This window comes from Mobula birostris, chromosome 1, assembly GCF_030028105.1.
Source record: "Mobula birostris isolate sMobBir1 chromosome 1, sMobBir1.hap1, whole genome shotgun sequence".
In the NCBI taxonomy this organism is placed as follows: domain Eukaryota; kingdom Metazoa; phylum Chordata; class Chondrichthyes; order Myliobatiformes; family Myliobatidae; genus Mobula; species Mobula birostris.
The window spans coordinates 32,326,999-32,342,445 of record NC_092370.1 but is presented as its reverse complement, the minus strand read 5'-3'; the positions used below and the strand labels follow the sequence as shown (position 1 = coordinate 32,342,445).

At 40.2% G+C, this 15,447-nt stretch overlaps 1 protein-coding gene across 6 annotated transcripts in view; it reads right to left on the bottom strand.

Moving 5' to 3' along the window:
* LOC140195332 (junctophilin-1-like) overlaps positions 1-15,447 on the bottom strand; it is a 156,608-nt gene that overhangs the window by 58,306 nt on the left and 82,855 nt on the right. For all 6 annotated transcript variants that reach the window (XM_072253494.1, XM_072253466.1, XM_072253476.1 and 3 more), the window contains one exon: positions 11,299-11,417. In XM_072253494.1, the coding sequence (XP_072109595.1) occupies positions 11,299-11,417 (119 nt within the window). The remainder of the gene's footprint in view (positions 1-11,298; positions 11,418-15,447) is intronic.

The window sequence follows — 15,447 nt, the reverse complement described above, 5'->3', positions numbered from 1 at the left end:
AAATCTTCTCTTCGACAGGAGTTCAGTGAAACCATCTCTCACTGCTCCCCATCTGTAATTTCTTCGGCTCTTCAACTTTTCGACCACATTTTGACTCAGACTCGCTCCATCCCTCCCCCTCCTGTCTTCTCCTATCATTTCGGGTCTCCCGCTCCCCCTCCCACTTTCAAATCTCTTACTATCTCTTCTTTCAGTTAGTTCTGACGAAGGGTCTCGGCCCGAAGCGTCAACTGTACCTCTTCCTAGAGATGCTGCCTGGCCTGCTGCGTTCACTAGCAACTTTTATGTGTGTTGCTTGAAATCACAGCATCTGCAGAGTTCCTCATGTTTGTGTATCTTTTAGAATTCATTTTAAAGTTCTCGTACTTGTTTTTAAAGCTCTTAATGGTCTGGGACCAAAGTACATCACAGAATCACTTTCGTATTAAAATCCTGCTCGAGATCTCAGGTCTTCATCTACCAGTCTCTTAAACTTAAACAATCTCCCTCCAAATATAATTGGCAGGTCAGCTTGAAAGCGCTTTCACAGGAAAGCAGCATCCATCATCAGGGACCCCCACAACCCAGGTGATTCTCTCTTCTCACTGCTGCCATCAAGAAGAAGGTACAGGAGCCTCAAGACTTGTACCACCAGGTTCAGGAACAGCTATTATCCCTCAACCATCAGGCTCTTGAATCAGAGGGGTTAACTTCACTCAACTTCACTTATAGTTCACTGAACTGTTCCCACAACCTATAGACTCACTTCAAGGGCTCTTCATTTCATATTCTCAATATTTATTGCTTATTTATTATTATTATTACATTTTTATTTTTTTCTCTGCTCTAGCTGGTAAAACCTGAGGTATGGGTACAGCCAAGCACACTCATTTCTTAATTGCTAGGAACTTTTGGACTATTCTAGTGGAGGTTAGTATTGTGGTTTTCTGGAGATTTACATAAATAGTACTGTGTAAGCCTAATTGTTTAATGTTGTTGTGTTGTGACTTCAGGCTGATACCGGTTGTAGATATTAGTATTGGGACATGTTCATGTTCCATAGTCTTTCAGTTTCCTCTTTTAATTCAGCATATTTCTGGTGTTTTTCATAGTCATAGTCATATTTTATTGATCCTGGGGGAAATTGGTTTTCGTTACAGTTGCACCATAAATAATAAATAGTAATAAAACCATAAATAGTTAAATAGTAATATGTAAATTATGCCATTTATTGATTTCTGTACATTATGTGTGTTTGGAATGGCTATATCTATTAAGTAAGTTGTTCTTGCTTGTTTATCCTGTATTATTATCCAGACAGATATGGATTGTCCTATCTGTAATAACGGATTGGCCGTAATTTAATTAGTGGGACTCTGACTCTAAAACTGGATCTGGCTTGTACTTATGTAAGTTATGGTTTCTTTATGAATCTGTATTTTAAATCAAGATTTTGGTGAATGATGTTTGCCACTTGATTGTGCCTGTGTAAGCAATCAGATTGAGTTAAACTGCCACAGGATCCTGTACTGTGTTAAGATTGTTTCTGGTTTCTCTTGGCATTTTCTGCATTTATCGTCTTGAGTTGTTGTTATTATTAATATTATTTCTTTTTTCCCTTTCTTTTTGTATTAGCACAGTTTGTTGTCTTACACACTGGTTGTCCACCTTGTTGGTGTGGTCTTTCATTGATTCTACAATGGTTGTTTTTATTTATTGAGTATGCTCACAAGAAAATGAATCTCACGATTGTATATGATGACATACAAGTAGTTTGATAATAAATTTACTTTGTTTTTTGGAACTTTGCTCCAAAACTGTGAAATTCAATACCTAATACTATAAAGGATGTAGACTCAGTTGAGACTATTAAATTCCAGGTCAAAATCTATTTATTAAACCTTGCTTTTAATTAACATCTTTTTGGCTTTCATTTTCACGTTTGCACATTATTCCATTGTAAACCACTTTGAACTACATCGTCTGTATAAAAAGTGCTTTTTAAATAAGTTGAAATTATTTATGTGGTCCAAACTAAGAAATACGGGAGACTTATTTATAAGGGTCACTTCTTCACTTGGACATGCTGAGGAAAATTTAATTATGAAACACTGTAACTCGACCAATTCTTGTCAAATTTCTTTGATGGGTGCTATAAGTAATCTAGCAAATTAGACATGATACTAATTGCGTCTGGGTGGAATGTACGCATTTATGCTAAAACAAATTTTATGGGTAAATGTGGAGGTGTAGCTGAAAATAGCTGAATAACCCATTAATATTGGAGACAGATATTTTCTGTTTTGACTGGTATAATCTTAAAGCATACACTGGAGTAATCAGGGTGGTTTGTGGGCGTTAGGAAGAGGGGGTAGTGAGACGGGGAGAGAGTGGGCTGGAGGCGGGGAGACCTTCCAGTTGGGTGCTGAATAGCAGGTGCCACCTTCTTACCTTCCAGCCAACCAGGACTGCTGAAGTAGGCTCGATGCCACAACAGAAATCCAACTAAAGTACGTCAACGGCCACTGTTATAAAATGCCTGCACATTAGGTTAGTGTTACACTCTGTAGATGACATATTTCAAACCCAGATACTCTTTCACTTCCTTTGTTGCTATTACTATTAAGACCACTGTCTTTGGGATGAAAGGTTAAGCGGTGACCATGGCTGCACAATCAATTGGATGGGAAACACCCCAAGATACAATTCAGACAAGTTTGTTCAAAGCTCTATTCAAATAAAACCACTGAATCAGCTCATTTGGTTATTAATTTTACGTCATTTGCAAGACATACTCTATGTAAACTGTCACATTTACAAACTGCTCTTGTGCTTGTGTTTTTAGGTTAACAAACAGGATTTCACAATCCCAGTAGGACTAACGTTAATTAGAATTTTACAAATGGCCATGAGAGGGTGGCCTTAACCAATTTTGAGAGTAGGTGTAGTTCATGTGCTAAAGATAATCACATAGAGTTGTTAGATAGAGAGCCTGGAGCATAGAGATTCAGTTCAAAATCATGATGATGCCACATGTTGTACAATTTACATGTTGTACTGTTCCCCTACATGCTGCCTTTTTTTGTTTTGCAGGTAATAGGATGTGCTGGGTTTGTGAGACAATGTCAAATAAATCTCAGCAAGTCACTGCATTGCATTGCAGACAGCGCTATGGACAATGCAATGGATGTATCTGGGGTACCTCCTCAATCTCAAGGTCATTCCATCACCTGCAAAGAACGGGAGGATTCTCCAAATTTAGGCTCTTTCGTCCATGATGAAATGAGGCTTTGTGCTTGTGTGATCCCGGCAGTGCTCAACTGTTTATGGATAGATTGTTAAGTACTGCTTGCAGACACCGTGCAAATGAAGGAGACAGATAGGGCAAGGATTAGATGGTTCGATCCTGCAAATTGTGCACCAGACATGCCTGGTCAGTTTTTCACTTTGGCCTACCACCAATATGCCTTGAACAGCTGGCAAAGATGAATATAAAATGCCCAAAGGCACTGAATAAGAATTCTTACCAAAGCCAATGGATTCAATTCATATCCTGAATAACCAACAGGATTGACCTCAAGTTAATTATTTCAGTGTCATTACATTTATTTCATTATTTCCCTTTACGCTTCTTCAGAATCCTGGTTCTGAAGGTTGTCATAGACGGGGATGGTAGTGGGGTTAAGCTCCCACTATCTATAAAGTGCTCCAAATGGTGTGTGTCTCCAACTGCCTCTGACAACCAAGTCCAGCTCTTGGCCTTCATGTGTGGCTTAGCTACTAGGCCCGGTGGAACTCTTTCTACTGACAAGAGAAAGGGCAAAGGCAGACCAGTGGCGTCTCAAAACCAGTTGCTTCAGACAGATGGGGCTTGTCAGCCTTGGACAGTAGCCCGCCTAGGAGAAGGAAAACTCTGATTTTAAACCTCCGCCGCCTTGTGGCCATACCCACCCATGGAAAAGGCTTTTGGAGTAATCCCCGAGGAAGAAATCTGTAGCTGGGGTCCCTAAGGCAGCTTGATATTGTTTATGTAAGGGTTTCTCTTTTATGTTAACTGCTAAGGCTAATAAAATGGCTTCTCTGTAATGTTAACTGCTGAGGTAATGGATTCTCTGTAGTAGCATGTTTGGGTTATAGGTAGAGATAACGGGACTTTGGAATTCAGTTGCTAACCAATGGATGAGATGTTATTCTTTCTTGTTTGTGTGAAAGCTGTTGGTTTTCGCTGGCTTTGGGCAGAAGGCACGAGGGGAATGAAGAGAGGAGACGCGACTTGAGGAGTCGGTGGGCTGTCCGACCCTCCGGGCTCCGGCGGGAGCCGAGGGTCAACGACGATCGAAGGAGGATCAGCGAAGGAAAACTGTAAGCTCCAATGAATTGTGCAGGAACTGATTAAATAAATTCTTGGCGCCTTTTATTTTATATTTTGTTCTCTGCTAGTCTCATAGTCCAAGTATGAGTTATAAAATCTTATTTGTTTAACTGCATATTGTGTACTGACACAGGGGACACTTCACGCAGCATTCACCCAAACGGGAGTTCTAAAGTTTGGCAGGGCAGGGGGGGGTTACCACCCCCGAGATCATGCCACTAGGCAAAGTGAGTGTTACATTTACAACTTCACTCTGACAAGCTGTATCGACACTTGCCCTTCCCTTGGACTACATCAGTGACGTGGAGAGGGGGAACCCGCTGCATGGGCAACAGCCGGTTCTTCAAATCTTCCCGCCCAGGGTTGTGCCCTGGAGAGGACACGGTCCACCAGAGTTGCAAACCCCTGATCCCCTGGGATCGACGACTGCCTACTACTATTTAGAATCCCACAGGTTAGCTTCTCACCAAAACACTGCCTTCAGGTGGGCGCCACACAGCGCAGCGGTTAGCGTGATGCTATTACAGCTTGGGGCCACAGAGTTCAAAGTTCAATTCTGATGTCATCTGTAAAGAGTCCGTATGTTCTCTGTGGAACGTGTGGGTTTTCTCCTGGTCCTCCCGTTTCCTCCCACAGTTTGAAGACGCACCAGTTAATATGTTTATTGGTCATTGCAAATTGCCCCAGTAACTAGGCTAGGGGCAAATCGGTAGACTGCTGGGCAGCATGACTTGAAGGGCTGAAACGGCCTATTACGCACCGTGTCTCAACAAGTGAACAGCTTTACAGATTGAACTGGCTCAGACCCAGATAACTTTTCAATCCGATGTTCCATTTGGAAAAAAAAACCCGGTAGATTGTATTTTTGATCATTTTGAGATTGCCAGTTTCCTCTTTGTTCCTCAGTAAGCTGTATTCCACAGCTACGATGGGCAAATTCTGTGCCTTAGCTCCTGTAGAGAAGGGACTCTCATGAAAAGACCATGATTACATCACAGACATACTGCCTGCAGCCTTTAAACTACTGAATTCTGCTAGATTAAATTGATGGAAATTGGCTTCCAGAATCCAGTAGGTTCAGTGATAGGGAGTAAAACTCTTCCATTTTATTAGCACTAATTAGAATATAAAATAGGCATCAAGCAAGATTCCAGGTATGAACTTGATCCTCCACTGCAATGTATAAAATATTTTTATTAAAACAGTCTCTTAACATTTTAATCTGTTTTTGTTGAAATTTCTTCTTCATGCATCTCAGTTAAAGCAGCACTTAAAGTCATTCCTAAAATTAAAGATGTGATTTCCACCGTACAAAGCACTTGGATATTCAGAAGTCAAAAGCAGTACTATATAAATGTACTGTATTTGTAATAGTTAAAAATATACCAAGTAATCATCAGGTATAACTAGGCACCATCGTGGGCACAAGCCTCCCCACCATCGAGGACACCTTCAAAAGGCGGTGCCTCAAGGAGGTGACATTCATCATGAAGGACGGGGCACTGCTTGACAGATGGAAGTGGTACACTCTCAACAGAGCGAGAGCGGGAGTTTGTAGGACGGGAGACAATATGGTGGAATGGTGTTTAAAGACCAGCGAGTCCTGTGAGTGTGGCGAAAAGGTGCAGAACATTGAGCATGCTCTGCGCAACTGCCCACTCTCACCTGATTTAGCTGACACTGACCTGCTCAATATCAACCAAACAACACCAGAGTGGCTGGCTGTCTGCTGTGACAGCTGTGATGATGATGATCATGAAGGAGCCTCGCCATTGAAGACATTCACTCCTCTCATTACTACTATCAGGGAGGGGGTACAGGAGCCTGAAGACCAAACTCTGAGCCTGAGGCCTGCTCAGAATCAGCATGAAATCTAATACTGACAGACTTCTATAGATGCAGTGGAGAGTTCCCTGACTGGCATGGAAACATCAATGCCCTAGATACAGCCCAGTCTGTCACAGGAAAAAGCTCTCCTAACACTGAACTCATTCCACAACCTAAGGACTCACGTTCAAGGACTGTACAACTCATGTTTTCAGTTTTTTAAATTACTCAATCTATCTACCTAGTATTATTTATTTATTTCTACAGTGTGTCTTCTTTTGCAGTTGTTTTTTCCAGTCTTTGTGTGTATCTTTTCATTGATTCCATTGTATTTCTTTATTCTACTATGAATGCCTGCAAGAAAATGAGTCTCAGCGTATATACATACAGTATAGTGACAGGTGCGTTCTTTGATATTAAATTTACAGTGAACTCTGAAACAATGCTTCAGGAGCAGTTTCTTTCTTTCACCATCCCATTAGGTTTCTGAATGGTCCACAAAATCAAGAATTTGTTAAGCCCACACAATACTGCTACTGCAAAGCAACACACTTATTGTCAGTGACAATAAAACCTGATTTTAATTCTGAAAATTAATTGTTTCTTTGGATAGTGCACAGTATTGCAGTTCATACCACCTGAGAGCCTTTAAAGAATCCATAAATTTAAATCATTGTGCATAACAATTCCTGATAAAAACTCTACTGTTCATGACTTACAGTACTGTGCAAAAGTCTTAGGCATATATATAGCTAGAGTGCCTAAGACTTTTGCATAGTACTGTACTAATTTTATGTATTCTTTTTACTGCTGCAAAAAAGCAAATTTCATCACATATGTGAGTGATGATAAACCTGATTCTGATATGGGTTTCTATTGTAGACTGAGAGTGGGAAGAGGGCAGTGAGAAGGGAATTATGGTTGGGGAAAGGGGAAGAGAGAGGAGAGGGAGTGGGAAGTACCAAGGAGACATTCTGTAATAATAAATAAACCAATTGTTTGGAACCAAATGACCTTGCCTCGTGTCTCAAGGCTGGGTCTATCTGCACCTGCACCACTCCCTGCCCCAGCACTCCTCTGCTAAACCCTCTACCATTATATTCAATGTAAGTCCACACAATATGAATATATTGAAAATATGCAACTGATCATTGCGTGAACATATACCACTGGTCCCACACCCCTCCCGTGGTGCTCCACCCTCACCCTCCCCAATATCTTTTGCTCCCGCCAGATTTACAAACTCGCTCTCCACTCCACATTAACAAATATAGTACTGTGCAAACATCTTAGGCACCCTAGATATATATATATATATATATATATATGCCCAAGACCTTTGCACACAAATTTGACTGATCGTTTCCACGGATGCTGCCCGATCTGCTGAGTTCCTCCAGCGTGTTGTGAGTGCTGCTTTGACCCCAGCATCTGCAGAGTATTTTGTGTTTTGAATATAATGACACAGGGTTTAGCACGTTGATGTGAAATAAATTTCTCTGAAACTCTGCAAGGGTCCTTCTCAAACCTCCTGGCTTTGTACACACTGGAGAAGCTGTATAAAGGCATTTTGTGTGGATTCTCTGGGTCATTTATTGTGGGAGTAGGAAAGCCCCACACAATGATTTCTGTGGCTGCTGACTCACTGCACCAATCTCAATATCCTTGCCTCCGCAAAATATCCTCTAAAAATACAGAGAGAAACTAAAATCAATGTTAGTTCTGGTGCTGTGTAGGAGGAAGGAAGATAAAGTCCTAGCTACTGATATGTTTGACTGTCAAAGCACCTAGTTTATGTGGTTTGAAGAGTGAGCCACTGTCCCTGCTTTGTACAGCAGACCTCAGAACAACACCATTTGTTCATTGCTATACATTTTATTTGAAAATTTGCTCCATAGAAGCTCATTATTTCCAAGTGGAAGAATTGCCAGGACCCTCCTCTAAATGGGAGACCTCTTTAGTCTTTTGCTGAATGTAAGTGACTGCACTTTAAAACTTCTCATTGCATGAGTAGGAGTAGACAGGGGTGGGAAGCAGGGGAGACAGATTGTTACCTAAACCTCTGGATCTGAGTATTCAGCTGCACAGCTTTAAGAAAGCTATACTTTTGTGTGTGTCAAACTCACATATTTTGTCTTCTTCACCCTTCAACATGCATGGTGCTGTAGTGGTTAGCATAATGTTTTACAGTACCAGTGACCAGGGTTCAATTGCCACCCGGCCTGTATGTTCTCTCCATTACAGTGTGGGTTTCCTCAAGGTGCTCTGATTTCCTCCCACAGTCCAGAGTCTAACTTGCCATAGTAAATTGTCCCATGATTAGGCTAGGATTAAATTGGGGGATTGCTGGGGCGGTGGGGGGGGGGTGGCTTGAAGGACTGCAAGGGCCTACTCCATACTGTATCTCAATAAATAGATAAATAAATGTTCTGCTGAAGAGCACAACTTGACCTGGCCATTTTTCTTTGTATATTTGATAAATTTGTCAGTGCTTTGTTCCTCCTCTCACAAAATGTGCCTTCAAATGTTGGTGGCATTGGTCACACAGTATCCAGTCCTAACTGCCCTTTCTTGTATCTTGTGGTAGCCATCGTGGTTATGGTTAACACATGGTGCTAGATAGAAAATTTCTGGATGCTTATCGTGAAGGATGACTTTTATACCAAAACTGGAACAGAATAGCATTTGATTTGGAAAAACTTGAGGTGATGATACTTCCAGTAATAAAGATCACTAACTGGGACAGGAACATGTTGAAATATCCCTGAGGAACTGCTGTGCTTTACTCTATGTATTCCAAGTTTGTCAGTGATGTGGGTGTGGAAATAGAATTCAGTGAGAGAATAAAACTGTTGAAGTGAAATGTTGAGCTTCTTGCATGTTAAAATGATTGGACACATCCAGAAGAATATTCCTGAGTGCTTGTACTTGCACGGAAACAGTGAAGGATCATGACACAAATTACTTAGAATATGCATGTCTATCCTGCACTTGGGGCCCTTGGGTAATGTCAAAGCTGGCTTGATAAAAAGCTTGATTTAAGCTTCTGGTCAATGTCAACCACAAAGGTGTTAGCAGTGGGAGGATTAATGTCGGTGTATGAAAGGTTAAACTATCTTCCTTAAAGGGCAATGGAAGCAGAGTTCCAAAGTCACATGTCTCTCTCTCTCTCTCTCCCTCTCTCTCAAATGGATCACCTCTTCTTTTTACAAAATCAGTGACCTTCTAGTTCCAGGTTCTCTCACATGAAGAAACATGCTTTCCATGTCCACTGTGCCAAGATTTCTCAGAATCTGATATTAAGTCTTCTGATCATTCTTCTAAGCTCCAGGTACAAGCCTAGCCTGATCAATCTTTGATTATAAGGTAGCCTGCTGGTTTAGTATACTTCCTTTGTATAGCTTTCAACATTGTTGATCTATACTGTATACAGAAGTTGATAGTGCCTTATATTACAGAAGTATGAACTCCCAATTCCTGTAGTCAAGCTTTCTGAATCACTTGCTGTACTTGCACACTAGCCCCTTGGGAATCATGCATGAGGACAGACAGGTCCCTTTGGGTATCTCAAGAGTTCTGCAATCTCTCACCACTCACATAAAATGTTCCCTTTTATTTTTCCTGCCAAAATGGACACTCCTATTTTCCTACTTTATACCCCATTTGCCAAATCCTGGCCCTATCTATCTTTATCACCTTCATGCAGTTATCCAGCCATCAGAAACTGGGAAATAGATTAATATTACACCCCATCTTGCCCAGTAAAAAAGGCTAATGGAAAAAGATCTTAATTATCTAAGCCTACTCACCGACCTAAGACAGCATTATTCAAATTCTAGGGATTCATAAATTTGGAAATGATCAGAAATAAGGGTCAAAATAGGTGTAAGTCCTCAGTTAAGAGAAAGAATCTCTTTATCAGAGGCTGGTGATTCTGTGGAATTCATTGCCTTTGACGGCCAAGTCATTGCATATATTTAAGGCAAAGGTTGATAGGTTCTTGATTAGTAAGGGCATCAAAGATCACAGGGAGAAGGCAGGGATATGGGTTGACAGGGATAATAAATCAGTCATGATTGATTGGCAGAGCAGACTTGATGGGCCAAATGACCTAATTCTGCTCCTATGTTTTATGATCTTATGGACTTAAAATCAAAAGCCTTGCGTATGGATAATTTCTACAATATTGGGGATTATGAAACCTGAACCAGCATTAGTTAAAAAGAATCAACAAGAAAACTAGTTGGTGGGACAAAGTCCAAATGCCCAGAAGTTAATTAGGATTCAGAGAAAAAGGAAAGTTGCAAGAGAAGACAGAATGTTTATTAAAAGTCAGTCAAGTGCACAGGTTATTTCGCTGTATGACATATGCCCAGAAACTATTTGAAAATGTATTATGTAACCAAACTGGACTTGGATTTGCACCAGGAGCAATACTGCATTTGCAACCATGATGTAAAAACACCCAAATCTTTTCAATTTACATTGTAAATTTGATTACTTAATTTTCAGTTAATGGTGCATGTGTATTCCTGACAACATTATGCATTAAACAAAGAGCAAAGCACACTTGGAAAGTATACTGGTAATTTGTAACATCTGTTGGATATGGGGTTTACCATGACAACCAACAGATATCCTGATAGCTACTGGTGCCTCGTTTGCATGCAGAGAGAGGGTTCACATGGGAAATTACACAACATACAGAAAACCAACAGACAAGAAAATAAAAGATTCTCTCCAACGTAGGTCTCAGCTTTCCAATGCTGTTATTCAACTTAAATCTTTTAGATATTAACTGATGGGACTGCAGTTTTGATTCATTTATTGTGACCAGATGACAGATTTGCAATGTAGCAATTACCAGTATACAGATCTCAGAAATATGAATAAAGTCTTAGTTTCAAATATTGTCATTAGATATTTGAGATTCATCAAAATTGATTCTATAAGAAATGAGTTCAATAGAAAAGATTCAATCGTAATTGTTATCACAATGGTGCATCACATCATTTCAAACTTGCATATCGTGAAGTGCCAGATTTTCAACTTGTGATATAAACAAAATTTGAACCCGTCTTCTGAATAGCTCTTTCGTGTGTTAAAATGTAAAAGTTTACCTGGCTGGCAGAAGGTTGGGGACAACTCCCTGGCAACTCCCCTTGCGATGTCGGATTCCTGGCGAGCAGCTTGCGCGGCAGCATCAGCTGCGTCAGCTTTGGCCCTTGCATGTGCGGTTCTGCAGAGAGAGGAAAAAGGTGTCAGCTATATAGCAGTGGATTTCTTCAACTTGCCATCAATTCTGGCTTGATGAGGAATCATGTTCCAGGAGGGTCCACTGTGATGCTTCATATCCCTCAGCTACAAAAAGACAAGAATATGAATACAGCAATGTTAGAATTTGCCCCAGACAAACAGGAGCAAAAGAAAAGCTTTTATGAATAAAAGCTTTTTTTTTTCTGTTTAAAGAGAATTATTTGTATCAATTCCAAAAATTAAGAACAACATCATTATCTTTGGTTTATTTATATATGTTCTCTAAGAACGTGATGAAAAACAATTTCAAGAAAAACAATATATTTGCTATGCGCCTTTGATGTTGTGCTGTGCTTCTCACATATTTGCTGGCTTTGGTACTTTTTTTTGGAAATATCTTTGTCACTGGGTAATTGTACAGAATTATAAGAAGAAAGGACATGCTTGGACCTTGCTTTCCTTGGTGCACTTGCCAAGAAATGTGTGAAATGTTAGACTAGTTCCCTGATCAGAATAAGCTAAACAACTGAGAGCATTAGACAGAAAATTTGACTCAGGCTCCCAACAAGTTGTAAATACACCTGCACAGAGCTTGGAAAAGGCTGGGAAGTGTGCTGTGCTCCAGACAATATTGCCCAGTAAATGATGGGAATGCCAGGACTGTGTGATATTTAATCCAAATGATCAAAAGCTGATACTGTAAGAGCTAGGGAATAAAAAAATTGCTATTTATTTATATTTCCATCTGCACAGTTTGCTGTCCATTGACCTTGTTTATAGTTACTGTTCTATAGATTTGCTAAGTACGCCCACAGATTTAAAAAAATCCCAGGGTTGTATGTGGTGACATGTATATACTCTGACAATAAATTTTACTTTGAACTTTGAAATTAACTTTCCTCAGAATTGTCTTTCGGACTTCTAGGAGATAGCAGTTTCAACACAAATGCAGCTGCTCTGGCCTTTATTAATCTGGGCAGAGACAGTGCCGTCATTGAAGATTAAAGATGTGGCATGTATCCAAATAGCTCGCCTACATACCTTTTGGAATGCAATGAAATGGACTGCTCTTCACTGTTAAATCCATTTTACAATAGTACACGTTGACTTGTGGTAGAGGGGAAATGGCTGAAAGAAAGAGGCATCACAAACATGAGTCTGTCATGGAGTAAGCCGGAGAGATAGCAGTACAATGGCTTTACTATCCTGACAAAGTCCTTCCCAAGAAGATGTGGATTGATTTGCTGGAGAGGAAGCTGGAAAGGATGATGAATCTGGATACCCAGCTTGCTTTGTACTATCAAACCTGGTGTTCATAAGACAGCAGTCAAAACAAACTCAAGGTTAGGCCAACAACTGGCAAAATCAAAAGTCTAGGCTTGTTTCTCTGCTGCTCTTTAAGAAAATGATTCAATTATTTTAAACCTTACTACAGGGTTGAGCTGCTTACTGCTTCACCCTTGCAAACTGAAAAAACTGTGGATGAAGCCGCACAGCCATTAAGCCACCATCCATTGAACAAACTGACAGGTAGGCCTATACTTTGAGTCCCCTGCTCCAGTCTGTTACCTGTGTCTTCCGGTTCTCTTAGTGACAAAAAATCTCTTAATCTCAGTTTCAGCGTACTTCATTCACAAATACCTGGGTCAGAGAATTAACCATATAACCATATAAGAATTACAGCACGGAAACAGGCCATCTCAGCCCTTCTAGTCCGTTTGAATTGCTTATTATTATTATTTTGTCTCTTTTGTAATTGCACAGTTTGTTGTATTTTGTACATTGGGTTGTTTGTCCACACTGTTGGGTGATATTTTCAGAATCAGAATCAGAATCAGGTTTAATATCACCGGCATATGTTGTGAAATTCGTTGTTATGTGGCAGCAGTACAGTGCACAATAATAAATACTGTAAATTACAATGAGCATATATATAGAATATACTTACTGTAATTCTTAATTACATATATAAAACTGTTAATGTATATATCTATCTTAAAAGTTAAAATAAACAAGTGTGCAAAAAAAAAGAGAGAAACACAAAGTAGTGAAGTGGTGTTCATGGGTTCAAAGTTCATTCAGAAATCTGATGGAAGAGGGGAAGAAGTTATTCATTGATTCCATTATAACTCTTGGATTTACTGAGTATGCCTGCACAGAGACAGATCTGTACTTTGATAACAAATTTACTTTGAACTTTGAATTAAATTTCTCCTTATCCCACTCTCAACTGTCTGAAGTGTGACTATGTCACCTCATTCTTTAATTAAAAAAAAGCAAGCTGGTGGTTTCACAACCATTTGTTCTATTTGTTATTAATTTTGCTGCTTGAATCTAATATGTGTTGAAGGGAGTTAAACTGGTCTGCTGTACATGAAATTGACCAGCCCTTTAAATCCCAGTCCAGTAACTGTTATCATGATACTATTGTGCTCACTTAAAATCCAGCAGCTTCATGGTCACCATTGTTATTAATAGCTTTTTGAATTTCATATCTGATTGATCAGATTTCAGCTTCTCAGCTCTCAGTTGGGACTTGAATTTGTGCCTCCGTTTTTTATCCAGACTTTGATGGATAAGGTCCAGCAGTTTAACATCATATTATTACCTCAATGTGAAGGAGCTTCAGCTATCAACTGGGCGCAGTAACGTCAACCTCTGCTTATGTGGGTCTCTGGGTGGAATGTTATCACAAGATAAAAATGGTGTCCCGTTTGGAATCCTACTAAAAGTTGTGGATATAGACTAGTCCATTAGGGGCCCTGAAAGCAGCATTCATCAGAAGCAACCCCCACCACCCAGGTCATGCTCTCTTCTTCCTGCTGCCATCAGGAAGAAGGTACAGGAGCCTCAGGACTTGCACCACCAGGTTCAGGAACATTTATTACCCCTCGACCATCAAGCTCTTGAACCAGAGGGAATGACTTCACTTGCTCCACCATTGAAATTTTCCCACAACTCTTCATCTCATGTTCTCGATATTCACTGCTTGCTAGCTTATTAACTGATTGATTGATTGATCAATTTATTATTATTTCTTTTTTCCCTTCTTTTTGTATTTGCACAGTCTGTTGACTCTTGTGCACTGATTGTCTGCCTTTCATTGATTCCGTTATGGTTATTGTATTTATGGAGTACATCCACGGGAAAATGAATCTCAGGGTTGTACATGATGAAATAGATGCACTTTGATAATAAATTTACATTGAACTTTGACCATAAGAGAAACAAAGCAAATGAAATCAGTGATTAAATAATCCGGTTTGCTGCGGTTGTCTGGGCATCAGAAGAACGCCCAGTTATCTTTAGAAATTATCTTTAGATGTTGTCAGCAAAACAAAAGAGGTGGTCATTGACTTCAGGAAGGGGGTGCCGTGCACTTGCTTCTGTCTTCATCAATGGTGCTGAGGTTCAGAGAGTTGAGTGCTTCACTGTGACCATTACTTACAGTCTTTCCTGGTCCAAACATGTAGACGTCATGGCCAAGAAAGTTTACCAGTGCTTCTACTTCCCCAGGAGGCTGATGAAATTTGTCTTTCCCCATTGACCCATACCAATCTTCTATTGATGTACCATGGAAAAGCATCCTATCTTGATGTATAAGCTTGGTATGGTAACTGTTCTGCCTGTGACCACAAGAAACTGCAGTGTTGTGGACTCAACACAACAATCAGCTTCCCCTCCATGAACTCTCTCTATACTTCTCACTGTCTCAGTAAAGCAGCGGGCATTATCAAATACCCCACTCACCTCAGACGAGAATGTCTCTCGTTGGGCAGAAGGTACAAAAGCCTAAAAGCACCTACTACCTGGCTCTACGACAGCTTCTAACCCGCTATTATAAATCTATTAAATTGTTCCTTAGTATGATAGATGGACTCATGACCTCACAGGCTACCTCGTTATGATCCTGCATCTTATTGTCTACCCGCACTGCACTTTCTCTGTAGCTGTTGCACCTTAATCTGCACTCTGGTTTTTGTTTTACCTTGTTCTACCTCAATGCACTGTTG